Source organism: Urocitellus parryii, chromosome 7, assembly GCF_045843805.1.
Source record: "Urocitellus parryii isolate mUroPar1 chromosome 7, mUroPar1.hap1, whole genome shotgun sequence".
In the NCBI taxonomy this organism is placed as follows: domain Eukaryota; kingdom Metazoa; phylum Chordata; class Mammalia; order Rodentia; family Sciuridae; genus Urocitellus; species Urocitellus parryii.
Window position 1 is genome coordinate 183,838,238 of NC_135537.1, and position 22,858 is coordinate 183,861,095.

General features: G+C 62.8%; 1 protein-coding gene across 2 annotated transcripts in view; it reads left to right on the forward strand.

Moving 5' to 3' along the window:
* The window catches only part of Tbcd (tubulin folding cofactor D), a 118,216-nt gene that overhangs the window by 87,278 nt on the left and 8,080 nt on the right, over nt 1–22,858 (forward strand). For both annotated transcript variants that reach the window (XM_077800606.1, XM_077800607.1), the window contains 16 exons: nt 977–1,062; nt 7,092–7,172; nt 8,385–8,458; nt 9,467–9,584; nt 11,091–11,151; nt 12,186–12,208; nt 13,213–13,244; nt 15,313–15,375; nt 15,830–15,906; nt 16,925–17,006; nt 17,405–17,523; nt 18,644–18,735; nt 19,275–19,415; nt 21,688–21,771; nt 22,189–22,347; nt 22,413–22,551. In XM_077800606.1, coding sequence (XP_077656732.1) covers nt 977–1,062; nt 7,092–7,172; nt 8,385–8,458; nt 9,467–9,584; nt 11,091–11,151; nt 12,186–12,208; nt 13,213–13,244; nt 15,313–15,375; nt 15,830–15,906; nt 16,925–17,006; nt 17,405–17,523; nt 18,644–18,735; nt 19,275–19,415; nt 21,688–21,771; nt 22,189–22,347; nt 22,413–22,551 — 1,431 coding nt within the window. The remainder of the gene's footprint in view (nt 1–976; nt 1,063–7,091; nt 7,173–8,384; nt 8,459–9,466; nt 9,585–11,090; nt 11,152–12,185; nt 12,209–13,212; nt 13,245–15,312; nt 15,376–15,829; nt 15,907–16,924; nt 17,007–17,404; nt 17,524–18,643; nt 18,736–19,274; nt 19,416–21,687; nt 21,772–22,188; nt 22,348–22,412; nt 22,552–22,858) is intronic.

Sequence of the window (22,858 nt, forward strand, 5' to 3'; positions counted from 1 at the left end):
GGTGTCCTTGCCCTGTGGCCTCCCTGGAGCCTGAGAAGCAGGGCACTGCTGTAGGGTGTTTCCATGGTGATAAGTAGCCTGTGTTCCTGGCGACTCACATCCCAGATCGCGTTCCTCAGGGTCCGGTGCCTGGCGCTGGCTGCATGTGCGTCCCTGTGGTGCGTGTCCTGTGGTGCTTGGATGCAGGTGGCGCTCAGTGACCCTCTGTCTCCCTCAAGTGTGCAGCAGGTGGCTGGGGTGTGGATCCTTGACGCCTGCTGTCTTAGGCTATGCTTGCCTGGTGCTCCTCTGTGGCGGGTCGGGACCCCTGTTGGCCCAGGACCTGCTGGGCATGAGGAGGGAGCCTTGTGGTGCCGCCTGCTCGGAGGCCTCCTGCTGCCTCTGTGGTCAGCGGGGCCAGGCTGTCTACCTTCTGTGCCGCCTGGCCGGCACGTGCTCGGAGGCCCCCTGCTGCCTCTGTGGTCAGCGGGGCCAGGCGGTCTACCTTAGGTCGAGGCTTCATCATTGTGTTGTTTCCAGACATTGGAGTGTTCCCCCAGAGAGGTCACCTGCATCAGAGGTGACCTGCAGACTGCGGGGCCGTGCCAGAGGGCGCGGGGCGTGGGGAGGTGCCACCTCCCCATCTGGCCTCAGCTCATGCGGCCTTCCTTGCTGCTGGGGTGGTCCAGATGGTGGCTCCCTGGTCACCGTCCCGCCATTGGAGGCCATGTGAGGTTGGGCTCTGGTCTGGGTGCAGGGCCAGGAGCACCCGCCTTGCCATGGGTGCCACCCCTGCTGGCAGGGTGGGTCAGTCGCACCAGCATGGTGGAGAGGCTGCAATGTCGGCGCTGCTGGGAGGCCAGCCTGGGTGGCGGGCAAGTGGCTGCAGTGGGCAGGTGGGCAGTGTGGATGTGGTCCCACCTGGGGTCATTGTTTCCCCAGAGGGCAGCATCAGAGGTCACCTGCAGACTGCTCTTCCCGCTCTGCCTCTCCACAGGGCACTTTCCCTCACGGGATCGATATTGTGACCACGGCCGACTACTTTGCAGTTGGGAACAGAGCCCATTGCTTCCTGGTCATAAGGTGAGTCCTGAAGGCCCATCCCGGAAGCACAGCTTTCTGTGGTGTGGACGTGAAATCGGGCTCTGCTGCCCATTCCTGTCCTGGGAGGCTCTGGGATGGGGTGGGGGGAGTCATGGGTGCTCTAGAGCAACTGCACCCCTTCACAAGGTGGCAGGTGCCAGCTGACCCTGGGCCTCTGGGCCCCCTGGCCCCTGTGGTGGTAGCCCCTGTGTCCTGCAGCTGGCTGTTTCTGTCTCAATGATCTCACCAGATGGTTGGTCAGATGAGTGAGAAGGTGGCCCTGGAGAGCCCTGGTCAAGGAACGTGCGGTGCACAGAACTGTGTGACCCGAGTTGGCTAGCCGGGCCGTCTGCGTCCGGGCATCTGACCTGTCACTCCCACCTGTGCCCGGAGGCCTTGCCCCCTCCTGTTGGTCAGCCGGGCCGTTACTGACGTGAAAAACAGTGTGATTTTGTGAAGCAGTTTGTTTCCTGAAGTTAGGAGAAACATGCGGGAGGTGGACCCTGACAGCCCTGCTGTCTCACGCACAGAGTGTTGGTTTGTAGCCCTGTCGATCTGCAGCGCTGACTGCTGGCCTCAGCATTTGCAGGGGCATCTGGGCCGAGCCCTCTCCATCTCTCCAGTGCTAGCATGTCCAGTTTCCCTTCTGGTCACCTCTTGGACATGGAGTGGCTGCCCACTGTCCCCTGATTTTATTGGGTCGAGGAACAGACACTTAAATCCAGCCTGGGCACATGCGACTTCTCACTCAGGTTTCCACAGCAACCTACAAGTGACGGGTGCTTTGCCACCTGGGTCCCGCGTGCCTCCTTGAGCGGTTTTCACCCTGGTGACACCTAGACCTGGTTGCTGGACCAGAGCCTCTGAGGGGACACACCCAGGAGCAGGCTCCACCCATACCCAGGCACCTGGGGCGCCTGACCAGGATGCCCTCCCCAGCCAGGTCCCGCTGTCAGCTCACTCAGGGTGTCCACCAGGAAGCAGAGCATGGGGCCTGCACCCCACGGGGAGGTCAGAGCTGCGTTCTGGGGCAGGGAGCATGGTTGGGGTGCGGGGAGGTGCAGGGCAAGAGGTGAGAGGCGTGAGTGGGAGAGATGGTGCCTGTGGATGCTAGGGAAGGCGGCACTCAGCTCTGGCCGCAATGATGCAGGACCTTGTGGCTACATTCTCAGGTCTTTTACTACCTGGGACAGAATTGGAGCTAACCAAAGACCCTAGGAGGGGCAGATGAGGTTCCTGCGAATGCATTGCAGTGTCCTTGTCCTCCCCCGTCAGCACTGGTGAAAAAACCTGAGGTGTGCACTCTGACCTGTGCATGGAGGGGCCTTTGTCCTCTCCTGTTAGCATTGGTGACACATCTCAGGTGTGCACTCTGACCTGTGCATGGAGGGGCCTTTGTCCTCTCCTGTTAACACTGGTGACACACCTGAGGTGTGCCCTCTGACCTGTGCATGGAGGGGCCCTTGTCCTCTCCTGTTAGCACTGGTGACACACCTGAGGTGTGCACTCTTACCTGTGCATGGAGGGGCCTTTGTCCTCTCCTGTTAGCACTGGTGACACACCTGAGGTGTGCCTTCTGACCTGTGCACTCTGACCTGTGCACAGAGGGACATTTGTCCTCTCCTGTTAGCACTGGTGACGCAACTGAGGTGTGCACTCTCACCTGTGCATGGAGGGGCCTTTGTCCTCTCCTGTTAGCACTGGTGACACACCTGAGGTGTGCCTTCTGACCTGTGCACTCTGACCTGTGCACAGAGGGACATTTGTCCTCTCCTGTTAGCACTGGTGACGCAACTGAGGTGTGCACTCTCACCTGTGCATGGAGGGACCTTTGTCCTCTCCTGTTTGCACTGGTGACACACCTGAGGTGTGCACTCTGACCTGTGCATGGAGGGACCTTTGTCCTCTCCTGTTAGCACTGGTGACACACCTGAGGTGTGCACTCTGACCTGTGCATGGAGGGACCTTTGTCCTCTCCTGTTAGCACTGTGACACACCTGAGGTGTGCCTTCTGACCTGTGCATGGAGGGGCCTTTGTCCTCTCCTGTTTGCACTGGTGACACACCTGAGGTGTGCACTCTGACCTGTGCATGGAGGGGCCCTTGTCCTCTCCTGTTAGCACTGGTGGCACATCTCAGGTGTGCACTCTGACCTGTGCATGGAGGGGCCCTTGTCCTCTCCTGTTAGCACTGGTGACACACCTGAGGTGTGCACTCTGACCTGTGCATGGAGGGGCCTTTGTCCTCTCCTGTTAGCACTGGTGACACACCTGAGGTGTGCACTCTGACCTGTGCATGGAGGGGCCTTTGTCCTCTCCTGTTTGCACTGGTGACACACCTGAGGTGTGCACTCTGACCTGTGCATGGAGGGGCCTTTGTCCTCTCCTGTTAGCACTGGTGACACACCTGAGGTGTGCACTCTGACCTGTGCATGGAGGGGCCTTTGTCCTCTCCTGTTAGCACTGGTGGCACATCTCAGGTGTGCACTCTGACCTGTGCATGGAGGGGCCCTTGTCCTCTCCTGTTAGCACTGGTGACACACCTGGGGTGTGCACTCTGACCTGTGCATGGAGGGGCCTTTGTCCTCTCCTGTTAGCACTGGTGGCACATCTCAGGTGTGCATGCTCAGTTTGTGCAGTCTGATGTGTGGGTTTTTTTTTTTTTTTTTTTTTTGAGAAAAAGTAATCTTTAGGGGCTGGGACTGTGGCTCAGTGGTAGAGCACTTGCCTGGCATGGGCGGGACCCAGTTCGATCCTCAGTACCACATAAAAGTAAAGGCACTGTATTATGTCCATCTACACCTAAAAAGTAAATAAATAAATATTTTTTAAAAAGTAATCTTTAATGGAAGGAGAAAGTGAAAATCCACAATTTCAATATGTATCGTGTTTTCCAAAGAAGCAGTGTGTTTATTTGTATGTTTACACAGTACACTTTTTAGTTTTTAAAATCTGTTCTGATCACCTGTACTTGACAGAATGCACTTCGACACGTCATACACAGATGGAACGTAACTTCTCCTCCTTCCAGTTGTACGTGACGTAGAATCCACCAGTCGTGTCTTCATATGCCCACGTAGGGTCGTGGTGTCTGAGTCATTCTGCTGTCCTTCCTACCCCGCTGTGCTGTGTTCTGGTGGGGGAAAATCTGTCACTGCAGGCCAGGCGTCACGGCCCCTGTCCCCTGCCCCCTGTTTCATGACGCAGGGGAGCAGCCGCAGAGCTCTGCACTTGCCTGGCCTCTGCCCAGGCCCTCAGTGCAGTCCACGTGGTGGTGCCGGCAGGTGCCCGGCCTCTGCCCAGGCCCTCAGTGCAGCCCACGTGGTGGTGCCGGCAGGTGCCCGGCCTCTGCCCAGGCCCTCAGTGCAGTCCACGTGGTGGTGCTGGCAGGTGCCTGGCCTCTGCCCAGGCCCTCAGTGCAGTCCACGTGGTGGTGCCGGCAGGTGCTCTGCTCCTATCTTTTGGGGCCTGTTCCCTTCGGAGGACACGGGTGGTCTGTGTGTGTGCTTTCTGCCCAGGGACACCTGGTTTGGGGCTGTTGCAGGTGAGGCTGCAGCCGGGCTTCCTGGTGCCCGCCTGTCTGGACGTCGGGTCCACTTGTCTGGGATCAGTGTCTGGGAGCAGGGTCTGGACCGGGCTTCACTGTGTGCACTGTGTCGTGTTCTGGCAGTGGTGGCTGAGGGTGTGGGGCCACCTCCTAGCACCTGTGTGGCCAGCCTTTAGTGTGGCCCCGCTGGGGATGAGTGGCAGCAGCCCGGACTTGTTTCCCCATGACTGCTCCTGGCACTCGCTGGGTGAGCTGCTTTCTCCATCTGTGGTCTCTGCAGTGTTCTGCACACTTCAGTGTCCTAGCCCTTTAGAAAAACAGAAGCCTGGTGTTGGGAGTTCCTTCAGCATTCTGCCACACTTTCCTTGGTTCCCCTGGACTCGGGTGGCCGTGGTCAGAGGACTCCCTGGCTGCTGGTGGTGCTGGGACTAGAGCCAGGCCATCTGGTATCCACCTTCTTCCTCTGACAGGTGGTGGTCATTGGCTGTCTGCCCTGCCCTGTGTGCCTGTGCCCTCTTGGAGCACCCTGGGGACAGTTCGCAGGATTGTCCACAGGTTCCCCTGAGGTCCTGTTGGGTTCCTGTGTGTTCTGGGAAGGTTGCTAGCGGAGGCAGCTCTGGCTCTGTTGGGCGCTGGCTGGCCCTCACCTGACCAGATCTGGTCCATGTCTGCGCGAGCTGGACCAGGTGTGGCTCTGCGGGCCTGGGGCCGCCGGGTTGTGTCTTGTCCTCCGGTCGTCTGCACTGTGCAGTGGCTGCCTGGTGGGGACCACGTCTGAAATCACTGCTGAGTGGAGCTGCCTGCCAGGGGCTGTTGGTGCCTCAGAGCTCCCTGCCTGCTGGACCCTGGGGTGGCACCGAGATGGCTTCCACTGACTGCCCTGTTGACCCTCGGGTCTCCCCTTGCCGGCCTGTGTCCTTTTCTGTTTCCAGTGCGTCTCTGGCAGTGCCACCCGCACGGTCTTTCTGGTCTGCTGTTTGTCTCGACTGTTGTTGGTGTGCTTTTCCTAGCAGCAGTTTTTCTTGGAGGTTCTGTTTGCGTCAGTTTTTCCTTTCTCCTTCTCCTCTTGCTTCTCCTCCTCCAGTCCTGGGGTGCTGCACCACTGAGCTACGTCCTCCTTAGACTTTTAATTACTTACCTTGAGACAGGACCTCAGCTTCCTGCCTCAGCCTCCTGGGTCGCTGGTGCGCCACTGCGCCGGCCATTCACCTTCCTCCTGAGTGGCTCTGGGGTCCGAGAAGTGATTGAAGGGCCTGCCCCACTTGAGGTGGTTCTTCAGTTGCCCCGTGTTGTTGCCGAGCGGTGCAGCTTCATGCTGTTCTCTTCCATTGGTTGCTTTCTTGGTGATGCTGGGGCTGGAGCCAGGGCTCGAGCACGCCAGGCAAGCGCCCTGCCGCCAAGCCGCACCCGGCCTGGAGCACTTGTGGGAACACAGTGTGTGTGCTGGGCGCAGATCAGCGCGTGTGTGCGCTGTGCTCACCAGAGACTTGCACCTGTGCGGCAGCAGCACATCCCACCAGCCCAGACACTGCCGTTCCCACCTGCCCGACAGTGGGTCAGCCACACCTGTGTGGAATGTGCTAGAAGTGCAGTCAGAAGGAGCATGATTGTTAGTGTCCAGGTTCTTCTGCTTCACACAGTGGCCAGGTCTCTGCATGGCCCAGGGTCCTGCGGTGCCGTGACTGCCGTCGGTGAGGAGGAGGTGGTGCCGTGATTTGAAGTTTTGGCACTGTTCCATGCAGCTCTCGATGGTGACCCTGGGGTTCTTTCCCAGCAGGACCATCTGCAGGTCTGTTCTCTGCTGACTCTTGGTGTCTCTCCATATTTGGAGGGTCCCTATCTGGTGGGTGGGGGCTGCCTCTGCTCCCCACCTTCTCTGCCTCGTTGGCCTCCCGGGGGAGGAACGTTCCTGTGCAGATGGGGGCCAGTTCCTTACTCGGTCTCGCTTCCTCTTTGTGCTCTGGCACAAGCCCTTTATCTCTTTTCACCTGCCTGTGGCTCGTCCTTTGCCCTTCCCAACACACTCAGCAGCTTTCCTGAAGGGTGACTGACACGCATCACCGGCAGCACACAGCTTGTGGTGTGAGGTAGGCGGGCACCCTGGGCCGTCAGTGGGCCCACGGTGCGCACACTGCAGCCCAAGAGCCCCGGCCTGCTCCAGGGAGGCCCGTGTCACGTGGTGTGCTATGGGCAGACTGGAGTCGCAGGACTTGCGGTGCCAGCCTCTTCCTGGCTCAGCTCTCAGGGTCCTGTGTCCTGTTGAAGCTCCTGCTGGCTGCTGACAGGCCGCGCTACCCGGGGCGGCTTCAGTCCTCGTGGTCCCTTGTAAGGTCCTGTGCTGTCTGTGGATGAAGCTCTTTTTTCTCGGCAGCTGCTAGGCAGAGGCTGCTGGGCTCTGAAAGCCAGTGCCGGTTTGCATCCCCGTGAGCCGTGGGTGAGGCTCAGGCTCCTGCACCCTGCTCACCCTCCTCTTGTCTCTTTCAGCGTGTTTATTGCTGGCTTCCCCGAGTACACACAGCCGATGATAGACCACCTGGTTGCCATGAAGATCTGCCACTGGGACGGGTATGTTCCTGCCTGTCGCTGTGAGAGCTTGGGTGGGGCTTGGGTGGAGCTCGGGTGGAGCTCGGGTGGGGCTCTGGTGGAGCTCAGGTGGAGCTCGGGTGGCTCTCTGGTGGCTTGAGCCCCTGCTCTCCAGATGCCCTGATTTAAAGCAGGCTGGGAAGGGGTGCAGACTGCAGTCCCCGTGCCTGGTGCAGGGTCACTGCTGTGTCCTGGGGAGCTGGTTCCTGTGGCTGCTGAGCAGCCTCATCTCCTGCACCCCACATGCTCTGCCTCTCTGGGAAAGCCCAGCAGGTGCGGGCGGCTGTTCTGTAGTCACAGTAGCTGCCGTGCGCGCCTTGGTCTTCCCAGGGGAGAGGTGAGCATCAGTGCTGTGGCCACCAGCTTGGGCTGCTCAGGGGAGATGCAGACCTGGGCCTGAAACATAGCACTGCCCGGGTCGCGAGCAGCTTCTTCAGGGGTCAGCCCCCTTTCAGGACGGGCCTGTCTTCAGCCCCTCCAGGGGCCTCAAATTCTTCACTGCTGCCTGCTGCTGGTGGACACAGTCATGCTGTGTGGCTGTGCCCGGCCTGGGTCGGCTCCACAGTGGGGCACCTTGGTCCAGCATGAGGTCTCTGTTGACTGTCCCTCCCTTTTTGGGCTCTGATGTGAGAGCCTGGAGCCGGGTTGCAGGGATTCCAGTGTCGGGAGCTGCTCGCTGTGGGGTAGAGCCTGGGTTGATTGTCCAGGCGCAGGCGTTGAGCAGCCGCGAGCGTGAGGGACCAGAGTCCTGGTGGAGCCGCTGAGACCTTGTTCCTTGTTTCCAGCTTTGGTGCTGACTGTTGGTCCTGCTGGGGGTCTACTCGTAAGGCACCCACGCTCCTGCTATTCTTTGTCACCTTGGGTCATGGTGTCCCTCATTTTTGGAGTGTGCTTAGACGCCTACCTCTGGGCACAGGCCGGTGGCTGTGTGAAGGGCAGAGGATGGGAGCTTAGTCCCTGTCCTACATAGCTGCTGTTGTCGGTGCCACCCTTCCAGTGTGAGAGAACGCGGCAGAAGCAGGGCTGGGCGGGGCTGCGGGCTGTAGGGGTGACTCTGTAGCAGGTGCAGCCCCTGCCCCGTGGGCCTGCCGGAGTCTGGGTTCTCCCAGACCTGGGGCACTCCCACCCCTTGGCTGCCGCAGGTGGTGGGTGCAGGCACCTCTTGTGATGGGATGTTTCTCCCTCCCTGCCCAGGGACGTCAGAGAGCTGTCGGCAAAGGCGCTGCACAACCTGGCCCAGCTGGCGCCCGAGCACAGTGCCGCTCAGGGTGCGTGCGCTCTGGCCTTCGGAAGACCCTCCCCCCTCAGCCTCCCTTGCAGAGAGATGTCTGGAGAACCTGTGGCTCGATGGGGCAGGAGAGTGGGGACACAGCTGGGCGTGTCTGCCGGGAGCTGTGGGTGGGCCCCGCTGAATGGGGCTCCCTGTGGAGTCTGGCCTGGCCCTGGGAGCTGGAGCTGCCGTTGGCGGCACTTCCTGGGCAGAGTTCCTGGGGTTTTCCCTGCTCCCACCGGCACTTGTCCCGGTGACTGTGTTGGAAGTTAGGGTGACACTCGACCCGGAGTTATCTATTTCACAAGGGCTGAGCGCGGCAGGTCCTGAGGGTTGGTGCTCGGTGGCTCCTCAGGGACATGCACTGTCACCATCTGGTAGTACACCTGGGTGTCAGAGTTCAGTGAGGGCCTGCCCATCCCCACCCCCACCCTGAACAAGCAGGGGCTCAGCCCTTCTCCCATGGGGTGCACTGGCCTCTAGCAAAGCCAGCTGCTCCCAGCGCCAGCTGAGTGCCCTGGGCCTCTTCTCTGATCCTGATGCTGTGGCAGGCTGCTGACGACCCAGTGGTACACATGGGGTCACTGAGCTAAGGTGGGGCAGCTCGCATGTGTGGTCAGGGTACGAGAAGCCCTGTCCTCGCCCTGGGCCACAGTGGAGCTGAGAAAACTTGAGCAGAGCTGCCTGGTGCCCTCCGAGCCCCTAGGCCTCGCCCGCCAGCCCCGCTGGCCCCTGGCCACCCTGCGGCATCCTGGCCAGCCGGGAGCGGACAGGGAGCTCTGCAGCAGGGCTTGCCTGCCCTGCTCCTTCCTTCCCCTCCTCCCATGTCACCTGCTGTGCTGTGGGTGGGACGCGTGTGCCAAGGCCCCCTTGTGAGCCCGGGAGGGTCCCCTGCCTAGAGGTTGCACCTACTGCGTGGCCTGTGCTGTCCTGTCACATAGCTGCCATGGGAGGGACTCGAGGGGACGGTCCTCCTCTGACGAGCCGTCTGCTGCCCGTCCCCCAGTGCTCCCAGCCCTGTTGTCGATGGCGCTGAGCTCAGATCTGCACACGCGGCACGGAGCCATTCTCGCCTGCGCGGAGGTCACCTATGCCCTGTTCAAGCTGGCGGTGCAGAGGGACAGGTAGGATGCCACCCATGTGTGCTGTGGTCGCCGTGGCCTGGGTAGGGAGCAGCACTTTTGCTTTCCTTGGGACAGTGGAGGTCATCAGATTCCCACGTTCTGTTTTGGGGGCCGTCAGTGGTTGGGACCACCCACCCTCCTGACCAGGGCTTAGCAGCCACCAGGGTCCTGGAGCCAGCCAGGTGGGTGATGGGGATATTCACCTCTCCAAGGAGCATTGCTCAGCTCCCGCACTCTGTTTTTCCTTGTGGGTACTGCAGGTTAAACCCAGGGGGTGGCTGACCACTGAACCACACCCACAGCCTCTTTTTAATTTTTTTTAAGTATATTTTTTAGTTGTTAATAGACCTGTATTTAATTTATTTATGTGTGGTGCTTAGAATCGAACCCAGAGCCTCACACGTGCTAGGCGAGCGCTCTACCACTGAGCCCCCACCCCAGCCGCCCTCTTTTATTTTGAGGTAGAGCTTCACTAAGTTCCTGAGGCCGGCCTTGCACCTCCCAAGGTGCAGGGATTCCAGGGGTGCACCACAGTGCCTGGCCCATGTTCGTAATCCCTTTTAATAATCTGGTTCTCGAGAATATGCTCTGAAGGCTCTCCTGGAGGTTCTTCCAGTTGGTCACATCCGTGGGAATGACAGAAGTGGGGAAAGTAGGGAGCTGAGGGGTGCGCGGACGTGAGCCCCGGGAGCTGCTCTTCTCAGAAGTGAAGCCTGGGCGCACGCGATGCCCGTCTCCGACCTGGCTCGCACTCTGCTTGGAGAAAGCTGCCTGCAGCCGCGTCACATGGCTGAGACGATTCCTTGGGCAGGCCGGGAGTGGATGCAGACGTGGACCCTACTCCTGTCCCACTGGTCTGGAGGGAGCTGTGGATATCTGCTCGAGGGCATGGGCTCCCGGCCCTGGGGTCTGAGTGCTGAGGTGGCAGCGGGTGTGGGAAGAGGCACAGGGCAAAGCCAGGTTGCTGCTGCCTGGAGGGCACAGGGCACAGGCCACCTGTAGCAGCACGTTGTGGCCACACAGGTGGGGCGTAGTCCCAGCAAAGCACATGGGTGTTCACTGGGGCCAGCCGGTGCCCAGAGCAGAGCCTGGGGGAGGTGGGTGCCTGTGCAGGCCCCGCTGTGTGCACCCACAGGCACCCTCACACATTGGGCCCGGGGAGCCCTGTGGGAGTCCGTGTTCCCAGAAGCCAGCAAGGGCCAGCCTTGCTGCCCGCCCTCCTGAGGCCACAGGGCTGCCTGTGAGCTTTCTCAGCTCTGCCCGGCCTCCTGCTTCCAGGGTGTCACGTGGCGGTGGGGCCTGGCTCTCAGCATGCTCTTCCTGTCCTAACGCAGGACACAATGTCCTCAGCTAACTACCTTAGAGAGCGAGGGGAGCCTGCCATGCCCTCTGCTTGGTCTGACGTGAGGGCTGCCCTGCGAGTCTGCAGGGCTGGTGGGGCCTGAGCAGGAGTGCCAGCTCTCAGCTCGTCCTTGTGGCCTCAGCACTGCGTTTGACCTTCTGCAGGCCCGTCACCGACTATCTGGAGGAGAACGTGGTGCAAGGCCTGAGGCAGATTCACCAGCAGGTTTGTGTGGCCCCTACGTGTGCCCTGGGCTGAGCCTGTGCAGTAGGGGTGGGGTGGGTGACCGTGGTGGGCTCTCTTCCTGCTTTAGCTGGAGGCCATTCCCCAGGGTTCTGGGAAAGGATGTGGGTGCCAGGACCCTGCTTGTGTGGCCAGAGGTTTTCGGGGTTGTGTGGCGCACTGAGTTGGGTAGGACTGGGCCGGTCTCCGCCACTGCCCCACTGTGGTGTCCCTCTGTCCTGGGCCAGGTGGGGGCACCTGTAGCCCAGAGACCTTGGTTTCCACCTGTGCATTTCAGATGAGCTGAAATTGAGCCCAGGGTTTGGGCCACACGTTTTTCTGGGGAGCAGTGTGTCTCTGGGCAAAGCGAGAGCTGCCGAGCTGGTGCTGGCGGACTGCACGCTGCTCCCGAGGGCCGGCGTCGAGGGCCGGCGTCAAGGGCCGTCTCTGCACTTGTGGAACAGGGGCCTTGGGTTCCGGATCCTTCCTGTTTGTGCCCCTGGCTGGCATTTCTCACCTAAGGGAAGCCTGGCACACATGCCCCGCGTGGGTCACACCAGAGCTGGCCCAGCACGGTGGCTGAGGAACAGTTCCTTGGCCTCTGAGCCGGTTCTGTGTCCTGTGGATCGTAAGTCCTCACAGGACTTCCGGTTTTTGTGAGGATTCGGGCTTTTGGAGAGCCAAGTGGAGCTCCTTCCACGTTGGAACGCTGGGTCAGGTTTGGCCAAGTGTGACCGGTGTTCTGAAGTCTCTCAGGCTTCCTGGCAGAGGAGCGGCAGCGTCCCCTGGCCACAAGTTCCTTCCCGAGCGGCTCCCAGGGGGTGTCAGTTCTCACCCGAGACAGGACACAGCTGCCTGGTTCTCTCACTGGGTGGCCTTCCTCCTTGGCCTTCAGTTTTCCTTCAGCGTGGGGCCGGCAGACAGCAAGGTGGGCCGTGGGCTGGCGCCCGCCCTGCCAGCTCTGCGCTGTGTGGCCTGGTGTCGCTGGTCACTGCACAGTGCTGCTTCTGAGAACCGACTTCCCTCTCTCTCCGCAGCTCTGGGAGCGGCAGCTGTACAGGTGAGCTCACGTGGCGCCTCTGCACTCTGGGCACTTCCTGGTCCGGGGGGGGGGGGGTTCCCCCTGGCTGCCAAGAGCCTCTGCTGTGTGCCTGCGCTGTGCTTCAGCCCTCTCTGGGCGGGGCTTGTCTTGGTGTGCCTGAGTGGCTACCAGGAGTGGCCTTGCTGGGCCATGGGCTTGGGTGTGCCTCCAAGACTCACGCAGCTTTCTGCAGAGGCCACCCGCACCCAGAGACTCAGGTGCTGAGCCCACGCTCTCAGCCCCTCTGCTCAGACTTCAGGCAGTGGTTTCTGTCTCTGTCTCCTTGAGCTGTCGGCTCAGGTCGTGTTCTGGACCTGAGCTGGGGGCGGGCACGGCACCTGGCCGCTGATGCCCCTCAGGTGGGTGGTGAGCACCATGCTGCCCTCCTGTGCTCTGCAGGCTGGGCCTCCCTTCCTGCCTCAGGGAGTCGAAAGGGAGGCCGTGGGTGCCCACCCTCCAGGGACCCAGGTCCTCCCACGTCCCACCCTCGGGAGCCCTCAGAGCCGGCTCCTGTCACGTCTCACAGTTCTCTCTGCGCCCAGCCTTCCTTCCTGGCGAGGTCTTTGGAAGCCCCGGTCAGCCCTGCCGGGTCCGGGCCTGGGCACAGCTGCAGTCCCAGTGCCGCCCTTCCTGGAGTGCTGGTGACAGAGCTTCAGCACACCCCTTCTTTGAGCCACGTGACAGTGTTAGGCATGCTTGTGACCGAGAGTTGACAGTGCTTGGCCTGCCCTGGGTGGCCATGTGATGTGGTGGCCCAGGAAGGACCAAGTGTCCAGTGGAAGCTCAGTCAGAACAGCCCAGCCCTGAGGGGAGGCCATGGAAGGTGGTCTTGGCCTTTCCATTTCCTTCCTGTCGGTGGTCCCTTCCTCAGTCACGTGCTGACTGGTCAGCGTCTGAGTGTGCTGAGCGCCTGAGTCGGTGGCGCCTGGTGAGGGCCCTGGGTGTGCGGGAAGGGCCTAACTGAGTGTTCTCTTGACTTCTAGGGGTCTGGGAGGAGAGCTCATGAGGCAAGCAGGTAGGTGTGAGGGCGGGGGCTGCAGCCCCTGGCCGTGGAGGGACATGTTCATGGCCTTCACCCTGCTCCTCGGGCAGCAGCATCCCACTAGGCCTTCGGTGGCACAGGTGCTGGGTGGTCCCATGCTCTTGCTGCCCAGCTCCCCTGAGCTGCCCCCGGGCGCAGCTTGCTCCCAGCTTGGGTGGTGGTGGCCAGTGGTGGTAGCCAGGGGAGGCCGTGGGGAGCTGAGGGCTGATCTCAGGTTTGTAGGCGGCGTTCTTTTCTTCGGTCCAGTGTTCATTTAAATGCGGCCGTAGAGCAGGGGGTGAGTTTTAGACCAGTTTGGATGTCTGCAGGGAGCTCATGGAACACAGTACAGGACCATCTGTTTCCTGAAGCCCAGGTGCTTACTGGCTGACCTGGGCGTGCTCCTGATACTGATCCCCAGTGCCCTGTCCATCCTGGTCACTGAGGTGTGTGGGGAGCCACCGGGTGGGGCTGGTGAGCAGGTGCTGGTGTCCCAGATGTGGCCCATGTTGGATTGCCGCTCTCAGCATTGGATGGGTCTGAACCCTCAGCACCATCTTTAAGCTGCCTGCAGGCCTGGACGGTGGCCCAGGGTCGGCTATGGCTGCCCTGGCCAAGAGGTTGCCCCCTGTAGCCTATGGTGGCCCCTCAGAGGCTATCCGGAAGAATTTGGGTTCTGCAGGCAGAAGGTGGGCTGATCACCTACGCAGGCTGCGTTCCCAGGCAGGGCTGCTGTTGGTCCTGGGCATCATCTGGTGGGCAGTGGCAGGTTGTGCTTGCAGTCCGGTTGTAGGAGGGAACGGACATGGTGCTGTTGGCCCTGTGGGACCCAGCACCAGGGTGGGGCCCTGGCCCCAGTCTGGAGCTGAATAGCTAAGGTCCCAGGAGCCTTCGTCGGGCACAGCTACCCACGCCATGCCCTGTGCTGACTGCTGCTGCCCATGGGAGCTTCTGGCTTCTTGGTCTCCAAGTGAAATCACAGAGGGTCTGGGGGGAGATGTGCATGTCCACTGCCCTGTGCTGAGTGCAGGGTGGAGAACCAGTCGCACCCAGGTCCCTGTGGGTGCCTCATACCAAGGTTCCCCCGGGAGGCCGAGGGGAGCTAGTGTGGAGCAGAGTAAGAAGGCTGGCTCAGTGACTGGTTACGGCCTGGCCTGCCCTGGGGAGCCGTGAGGGCATAGACCAAAACCCATTGTGGGGTGGGAGGAGCTCAGGAGGGGCAGGAGAGAAGAGCAGCGAGACGTAGCTTCCTGAGACCAGAGTCTGCGTTCTGAGCTGCTTCTGGATGCCCAAGTCCAGGTGAGGCGGCTCTGCCTGCCAGAGGCCAGTGCAGTTGGGCAGTGAGCTGTTCTGTCCTTGGCACAGACATGTTCTGGGTGGAGAGTTGAGTAGCGACCCCATACTGTGTCCATCCAGCACCCTCAGCTATCTCCCACGGGTCACTGCCCGGCCTGGTGTGAGTGAGCGGAACCTGCTCTGCTCCTGTGTCGGTCCTTGAGGTGGTGCCTCACCTGTGACTCTTGAAAAGAGGCGTCTGGCATGGCACTCCATTGGTGCTCCTGGTCTCGCCCTCGCCGTGTCTCTGCAGAGACACAGTGGGGTGCTCACCCCCACTGCCCGCGCCCCGGGTGCTCACCACCCACCCTGCGTGCCTCTCTGCTGGGGAGTGTGCACCCCTGCAGGAGCACCACTTCTGTCTTGGAGATGGTTCTAGCTCAGGAGGGTCAGGTGCCTGGCACTGCTCCAGTCACCGCTGATGGCCTTACCCACTTGAGTCCTCTGAACTGTGTGTCCACCCGAGGTTGTGCCCTGGGGGGGCCTGTGTTGGGGTGCAGAATAGCTGCCTCCCGCTTGCGGAGCGCGCTGGTGCGGCTGGATTCCCAGCGCACACATCCCTCCCCTGGGAGCCCCAAGCTGGTGTGCCCAGCCACCCTGCTGCAGAGGTCACTGTGGCCTCCTGGGGGCTCCCCAGTGGGTGGGGAGCTCTGTGCACTGCGTGACCGGGTAGAGGACAGTCGGGCTGGGGTTTGGGCAGGTGACGCAGCTCTGTGCTCCTTTCTAGTGTGTGTTTTGGTGGAGAAGCTGTCGCTTTCCAGAATGCCCTTCAGAGGCGACTCGGTGGTCGGTGAGTGCCTTTCTTCCCAACGGGAGGCGCGGGAACGTTTTCCCCCCTGGCTGAAGGTCGCAGTGAGGAGGGGCGGGGACGCATGTCCCTGTCTCGAACTCGTGCCCGCTCTGCCACCCCCATAGACGGGGGGCCACCGCCAGGTGCCTCCTGGGGCTCCTGGCCTGGCCCTGGCCGGCAGGCCGGGCAGTGCTGGTTTCCAGCTGTTTTTTGGCTGAATAGAAAAGCGTTTGTTGCCCCAGCTCCCTGGGTGTAGCTGGGCTGAGTGCTTAGGTCTGTGTGGGTGGCGGCTCCTGGAGGAAGAGACACGAGGCACCTGCAGCCTCGCTGGCCAGGGCAGGGTTCCCAGGTAGGTCACTGCAGGCAGCTTGGGCTCCTCCCAGACCCCATCTCCCAAGGACGTGGCTCGTGGGTGCTGCTGCTCACAGGTCATCGGTGTCTGTGGCCTCAACAGGTGGCTGGCAGTGGCTGATCGATGACACCCTGAGAAGTCTTCACCTCGTGTCCAGCCAGGCCAGACAGCAGATCAAGGTACGCTGGCCAGGCCCGTCGCCCTGCGGGGAAGGCAGCGCGAGTCATGGCGTGGAGGTGTTCTGGTGTGAGGGGGACGCACCTGTCGCCAGGCTTGGGGTTCCAGTGCTCTCTGTGTCACTTACGGCAAGACGTGGAATGTGGCTGTGAGCGACCAGCACGTCATCTTTTTCTTGGTGTTTCTGTCCCTGCTGATGACACTTGCCTTCAAAAATTGTCCTGAGCCCGACAGTACCTGCTCGGGTGGCTCCTGCCTTCTGGTGGGCTGTGTAGGTCAGGTGTGCAGACTGCTTAGGGTGCCCGTGTGCAGACCTGCCAGAGGGTTTGAGGAGAGTGTCTGTGTCCCAGCCGTGTCCTAGGGCAGGGCCGTGGGTGTGTGGCTGGCGAGCTCTTGTTACTGAGGATGGGAGTGGGCTGTGCCGCTGTCCCTTGTGACCTGCAGCTTCCCTGTGTCCAACATGGCTAGCAGGATGCACCTGTTTTCTCTTGTTCCTGAAATGACTGTCATTCTGCAGGGCCGAGCAGTCTTGCTGGTGGGGCTTGAGTGCTGCAGCTCCCTGTGCCTCCGTGTTGTTTGTAGTGTCGCCTACACCGGCCCACCCAGCAGTAGTCAGGTGCTGGTGGACTCTGGTGGGCGCTCCGCGGCCACCCGCCTGTGTTCCGGGTGGCTTGACCGTCCTGCATGGCAGCCCCTGATGGCCCTGGCGCTGGTTTCTGAGGGGCTCGTGCAGCACAGCTGGGTCCCCTGGCCCAGCACCCCTCCTGTTCTGACGTCCTGCCTGGCTCTCCTGGAAAGGAGTCCACACCTGCGTCACTGCGGCTGGGAGGGACGACGCTGGGTGAGCCGTGGGAGACGCGGACCGGCTTGTGTGCAGGAAGCAGCTGCGTCTTCCACTCAGCCGGAGAAGCACTGGCCACGAGCAGCAGGCCGCGGCAGCCAGGGGCTCTGTGGGCTTTGCACAGCCCTGTGCCTGGACACTGCGGTGAGGGCTGCTCAGGTGGGGCCTGTCTGTTCTAGGAGGCCGCGGTCACAGCCCTGGCCGCTCTCTGCTGTGAATACTACGTGAAGGAGCCAGGCGAGGCCTGTCCTGAAGCTCAGGGTAAGTGGCCGGAGGCCCCAGGCAGAGCTCCCTCCCCTCCCCCGCCGCCTGTCACCTCCCGTCCCTGGCAGAGCTGCGTGTTCACACTGTGCTCCCACTTGGCCAGCACTTCTCCTGTGCTCTCCCAGCCCGCTCGCGGGCATCTCTGGGACGGCGCCTCAGCCCTGGGTGTGCTGCCGGCTCTGAAGGAACCCTCGCGCCTGTGAGGGGCGTCCTTCCCGCAGCGCATCTCTATTCCTAGCAAATAGAAAGGGAGAGTCGGGGCTCCTGGGCCGTGCTCACAGCCCTCCTGACGGCCTTCCTACCTGCCTATGGCGCTCTCAAGCCTCGAGGCCACCTGTGGGACTCCGGCCTGTGGAAGGGTGGAGCTCGCGTCCTCACGCTCCTTCCTCCTGCAGAGGCGCTGATCCCGCAGTACCTGGCGGAGCTGCGCGGCCCCGAGGAGATGGCCCGCTGTGGCTTCTCCTCGGCCCTCGGCGCCCTCCCAGCCTTCCTCCTGAGAGGCCAGCTGCAGCAGGTGAGAGCACCAAGCAGGAGTGGGAGGCGGCCCTGCGTGTGTGGCCCTGTGGCCTTCAGTGCCCGGCTGTCCCTGCAGGATGGGCCTGGCTCTGGTCTGTGCCCCGCCCTGCTCTGGCCATGGCAGGGCTGGGTGGGGGCAGAAGCTGCCCTGCCTCTGGCAAGCGCAGGTGGCTTGCGGGTGCTCTGCTTCCTTTGGGGATCTCACCACACTTCAAGGCGGTGGCAGCCTGTGTGGGGTGGAGCCGTGCTCTGCCCTGTTAGGGTGCTGGACTCGCTGGCACCCCGTCGAGCTCCCAGGATCTCGAAGGCCGAGAGCCTCTTGTGCCTCAGTTACCCGCGTGAGCCTCGGGCAGAAAGGCCCAGGTGCCTCCTATGCCTGCCCCTGGGGCTGTTGCCAGACCCTTGCCCCAGCCTCCGGTGCTGGCCAAACCCCTCAGTGTCCTCTTCCCTCGTGTGGTCACACCCTGCCTAGTCCTCTCCCTGGGAGGCTCCGAGCATGGGTGCAGGTTTAGCCTGCCCCAGCGGCCTCAGCCCGCGCAACTCGTGCACTTCCTCCCCAGGTGACACACTGCTGGCTCCTGTGTCCCATCCCCACACCCCCCAGGGCCATGTGTCCGTGCCCACCTGCCGTGCACTTCCTCCCCAGGTGACACACTGCTGGCTCCTGTGTCCCATCCCCACACCCCCCAGGGCCATGTGTCCGTGCCCACCTGCCGTGCTCCCTCCTGCGCGCCCTGGGGCCCAAGCTTCAGGTGGCCTCTCCACCTGCAGGACAGGCCCTGTCAGTGCCACATGCTAGACCCTCAACCTGGGGTTCATCTGACCTGGAGACGGAAGCAGGTGTTAGGCTTGAATTGGCACCATGGTGGGTGAGGTTCAGCCAGCAGGAGCCAGCAGCTGCACCTTCTCAGTGCCAGGCCGTGGAGGCCATGTGGTTGCCAGGGTCAGGGCTTGGCAGCTGGGAGAGCTGGGGCCGCCCTCGCGTTCTTCCTAAGCTGAGCTGAGAGGGTCGAGTCTCCCAGCTGTGCGGGAGGCGGTCCTGCTGCGGCCACCCCTCCGCTGGCCGGCCGTTGGCCTTGGAGGCCATGCGTTGTGGCTGAGGCTTCTGTTGCCCTCAGGTGCTCACGGGCCTGATGGCAGTCACCCGCTCCTCTCCCAAGGACGTGAGCTTTGCCGAGGCCAGGAGGGACGGTTTGAAGGCCATCGCGAGGTGAGCCGCAGACCAGCAGCCAGGCGGACGTGCCGGGGACCTGGGTCTGCTCAGGGCCTCACCTCTGGCTTCCTGAGTTCTTCCCCTGCAGAGCACATTTCCAGCTCTGGGGGCCAGGGACGGCTGAGTGCTGCCCAGCCGCGGTGTTGCTGGGCCATCCTGCGGTCAGCCTCCATCTGGGAGCTGGGGACTGAGCCCAGGCCAGTGTCTGTGACCAGATCGTGGCCCCTCTGGGCTGTGGGGCAGGTGCCTGGCCTGGGGTCACCCCCAGCACAGAGCACCTCTGGAAGGCGGGGAGTGGGATTGGCTCTGCTCCAGGCCACAGCTTGAGGCTGCAGTGCCTGCCTTCCCTCTGTCCTCCACAGCTGTGGACCCATGTCCCCTCCGATGCTGAGCCAGGGTGGGCAGTGGGAGGACGGTGGTCCAGCCTCGCGGCTGAGGCCTCTCTGCGCTGTCTGCTCGGGAAGGCTCATCAGGCCACTGTGACGGGAAGGACCGGGCCACAGCTCTCGTGGGCACATGGCTGGTCTTCATTTCAGAATCTGCCAGACCGTCGGTGTGAAAGCAGAGGGGTCCCCAGATGAAGCTGTGTGCAGAGAGAACGTCGCCCAGGTGTACAGCGCACTCCTGGACTGCATGGGCGACTACACCACAGACAGCCGCGGTGACGTGGGGTCCTGGTAAGGGGCCGCCTTGTGGTCTCTTGCTGCTGAGAGTGCTTAGCCTCTACTTTTGGGGGTCTCCTGCCCGTCTCTCTTGTCCCTTCTCCCCTGACCGAGGGGAAATTGGCTACACACGGTGCTGCGTCCCACGCTGGCACCCCTTGGTGTCTCCTGCTCCTGGTGACGTTCATCCCAGCTAGCTCCTACTGGAGGTGCAGAAACAGGAGTGCCACCATCCTGTTGAGAAAGGACCCCACGTGGCCTCAGGAGGAGCCCTGTCCTGGGCTCCTGGCCGTGGAGGACGTGGAGTTACAGATGTCCCATCGTGGGAGAAGCTCCCACAGGGCATCGCCGACCGAGGAACCCTCAGCCGTCCACAGACCTGCGCCCTGTCGTGTCTGTGGCTGTGTGAATTGGCTGAAGGGCGTCTGCTCCTGGTGAGCCGAGCGCTGTCTCGCCGCTGGGCCCGGAGCCAGTGAGCGGTGCTGGTCTGTTGGATGCCAGGCGCAGCAGAGGTCCCAGCCTGGCACCGTGAGGGCCGTGGCCCTGTCTCTGGCCCATTGCCGCCCTCACTCACTCGGTGCTGCTCACTGACAGGTGTCCCCTGGGCCGCGTGGATGTAGCTGGGGGCCTGACCCTGGTGTGCGTCGTGCTGCATCCTCACTGCTCGCATCCTGGTTTGGGTCTCCCCGTTTTCCTGCCGCTCGAGCACATCTCCCCCTGGGTGACTGCTGGGCACTGCCCTTGGGCCCTTCCCCCGCGGGGTTTTCAGAAGGGCCTGGCGTGAGCCCTCTTGGATGTGGGCAGGCCTCCCTACACTGGCCTCCACAGGGTCTGGGTCCTCCCAGACGTGGGGGTCGGGAGGCTGGCCAGGGCCCTCCGGGTGTGGCTGCAGTGTGGCAGTGCCTGGGCAGCAGGGCAGGTAGGCACTTTTGCAAATGTGGTGTGCCCTGCAGTCTGACCCCTGAGCGGTACCTTCTCCTGTGAGGTGGGGTCTGCCCCTGCTGGCTCTCCTGGGCAGTGTCAGGCCTCCCGGAGGCCATGTGTGCTGCGGGGACCTGGCTGCATGCCATCCATAGTGGATGGTCCTGGCCGTAGCAGAGACCAGGCAGCGTCCTGCACAGAGCTGGGCCCTTCTCTGAGGCCCCTCCAGGTCTTACTCTGGGTGACTGGGCTCCACCCTGCTGTGTGAGCCAGAAGGACCACTTCTCCCTGGTCCCCCCGGGATAAGACCCCTGCCTCCTGAGAGTCTGGCCTGTTTGACAGCAGCTTTGAGGGCTGAGAAGAAGGGGGGTCTTGGGTTCTCTGGGGGCCGCTGTGGCTGCTTTCCAGCAAAGCAGAAGGGACCAAGGCTTCCCCTCCCCTGGGCCTCCCCTGGCGGTTGCGGCGTGGCCTCCCCGAGGTGGCCTCCAGGGCCCACTCCTGCAGCCACACCTGCTGGCCTGGGCCTCTCAGAGCTGCGAGCCCCTCCCTCCTAGTCCCCGTTGCGCACTGCTGCAGCCAGCGCCCCAGCCCTCCTCAGTGGTCGGTCTGTCACCCGCCTCCGCCTTCCGCATTTTGGCGCCGTGTTTTCAAGTGTTTCTCATAGTTTTCAACCGAATCCTTGGGCCCAGAGCCACATTGCCAGGGCTTTCTCCAGGCGGGCCACGTGGAGTGCGCGGGCTCCGTGACAAAGGCTCGCTTGTGCCCTGGCTCCCAGGTGCAGCCTGGGAGGCCCTGCGCTTCACCAGGTCCCTGCCTGGGCCCGTGGGCTGGGGGCTCCAGCTGGGCCTCATTCCCAGGCCCTGCCCAGCAGACAGGTCCTCCTGGCCTCACCCGGGCCTCGCAGCTCAGGGGTAGGGGTGGGGTGGAGGAAGCGCAAAGGTCGCCCGCCCAGTGTCCCCCTGCACACCTCGCACCCCCCACCCCTCCAGCAAACAGGGGCCAAGTGGGAGCCACTCTGCTCAGGGGAGGAGGCCCCCATGTTGGGAAGGAGGTCAGTCTGTCCGGAAGCAGGTCAGCAGGCTCCTCTGTGGCGAGTCCTGTCTGTCCTCACGTGCGAGAGACAGACCCCATCCTGTGGTGCCGCGTGCCCCTGAAGCGGGTGTCGCCGTCTCTGAGATTCGCGTTTCAGGCCCTGAGGCCCTGGAGGGCCTGGCCCACGTGGGGCTCTCGGCCTCGTGGTCTCCCTGTGTCTCAGGGCCTTCCTTCCGGAAGAGCCTCGGGGGCTGCCAGAGGCCTGGTGAGTGCAGCTGGTGCCGCGGGGCTGGAGCCCAGTTGTACCTCACCTTCCTGGGTCTCTGTCCTGCAGGGTCCGCGAGGCCGCCATGACCAGCCTGATGGAACTGACGCTTCTCCTAGCGCAGACTCAGCCTTCGCTGATTGACGCTCACGTGTGAGTGGCCAGGGGCGACTGGGGCCGCCCGTGGGGCAGGCCCCCTCTCCTCAGATCCCATCTAGGGCCCTGTCCCGACCTCTTCAGCCTGTGGCTCTTGTCCAGGGCCGCTTCTCCCTGGTCCCCCCAGGACAGACCCTGCCTCTTGGGAGTCTGGCCTGTTTGACAGCAGCTTTGAGGGCTGAGGCAGGTGCCTCTGGCTTAGGGGCCCTGCAGGACAGGCCCGTCAACTCAGCCCCTGGCCCCGGGGATTCCTGGTGGGGGCTGTGCTGCCCCCATCCTGCCCTCTCCCCGCCCTCCTCGCCCACGGCCCACCCCGTAGCCCCCTTTGGTTCCCTCTGCCCAGTAGCTCCTGTGGCATTCGGGGCAGGCGTGGTCTGTCCTGTGCGGCTGTGCTGACGGGCCCTCGGTTGGCAGGTGTGAGCGCCTCATGTGCTGCGTGGCCCAGCAGGCCAGCGAGAAGATCGACCGGTTCCGCGCCCACGCCTGCAGCGTGTTCGTGACGCTCCTGCACTTCGACAGCCCTCCCGTGCCCCATGTGCCTCACAGAGAGGAGCTGGAGAGGCTGCTCCCCAGGTACTGGAGGGCGTGGGCCCGGGGGGCCCCTGTGAGCCTGGCCTCAAGGAGCTGCTCTCCTGCAGGTCCGACGTGGCCTCCGTGAACTGGAATGCACCTTCCCAGGCCTTCCCCCACATCACCCAGCTGCTGGCGCTGCCCACCTACCGCTACCACGTCCTGCTGGGGCTGGCCGTGTCGGTGGGAGGCCTGACTGAGTCCACGGTGAGCGGCGGGAGACGGCTCCTCTGGGACCCGGGCCGGTGCTGCCTTCTCTGCTGTGGCTCTGGGGACGGTGTGCTCCGGAGCAGGCGACCAGCTCTGTGCTGAGCTTGGGGCTGGTGGCCTTGGCCACCAGGGCAGATTCTGGAGAACCGCCCCCACCTGGTGAAGGGGGAGTGGCGTCACGTGGAAGTGGCCAGGCTGTCACCACCTCTGGTGTAGCCCGGGGCCCGCTGTCATGTGGCTCTGCCACGGGCGCCCGGATGCCTTAGTGGCCTCTGGTGGCCTTGGCTGGCCTGGTGTGCTTCTG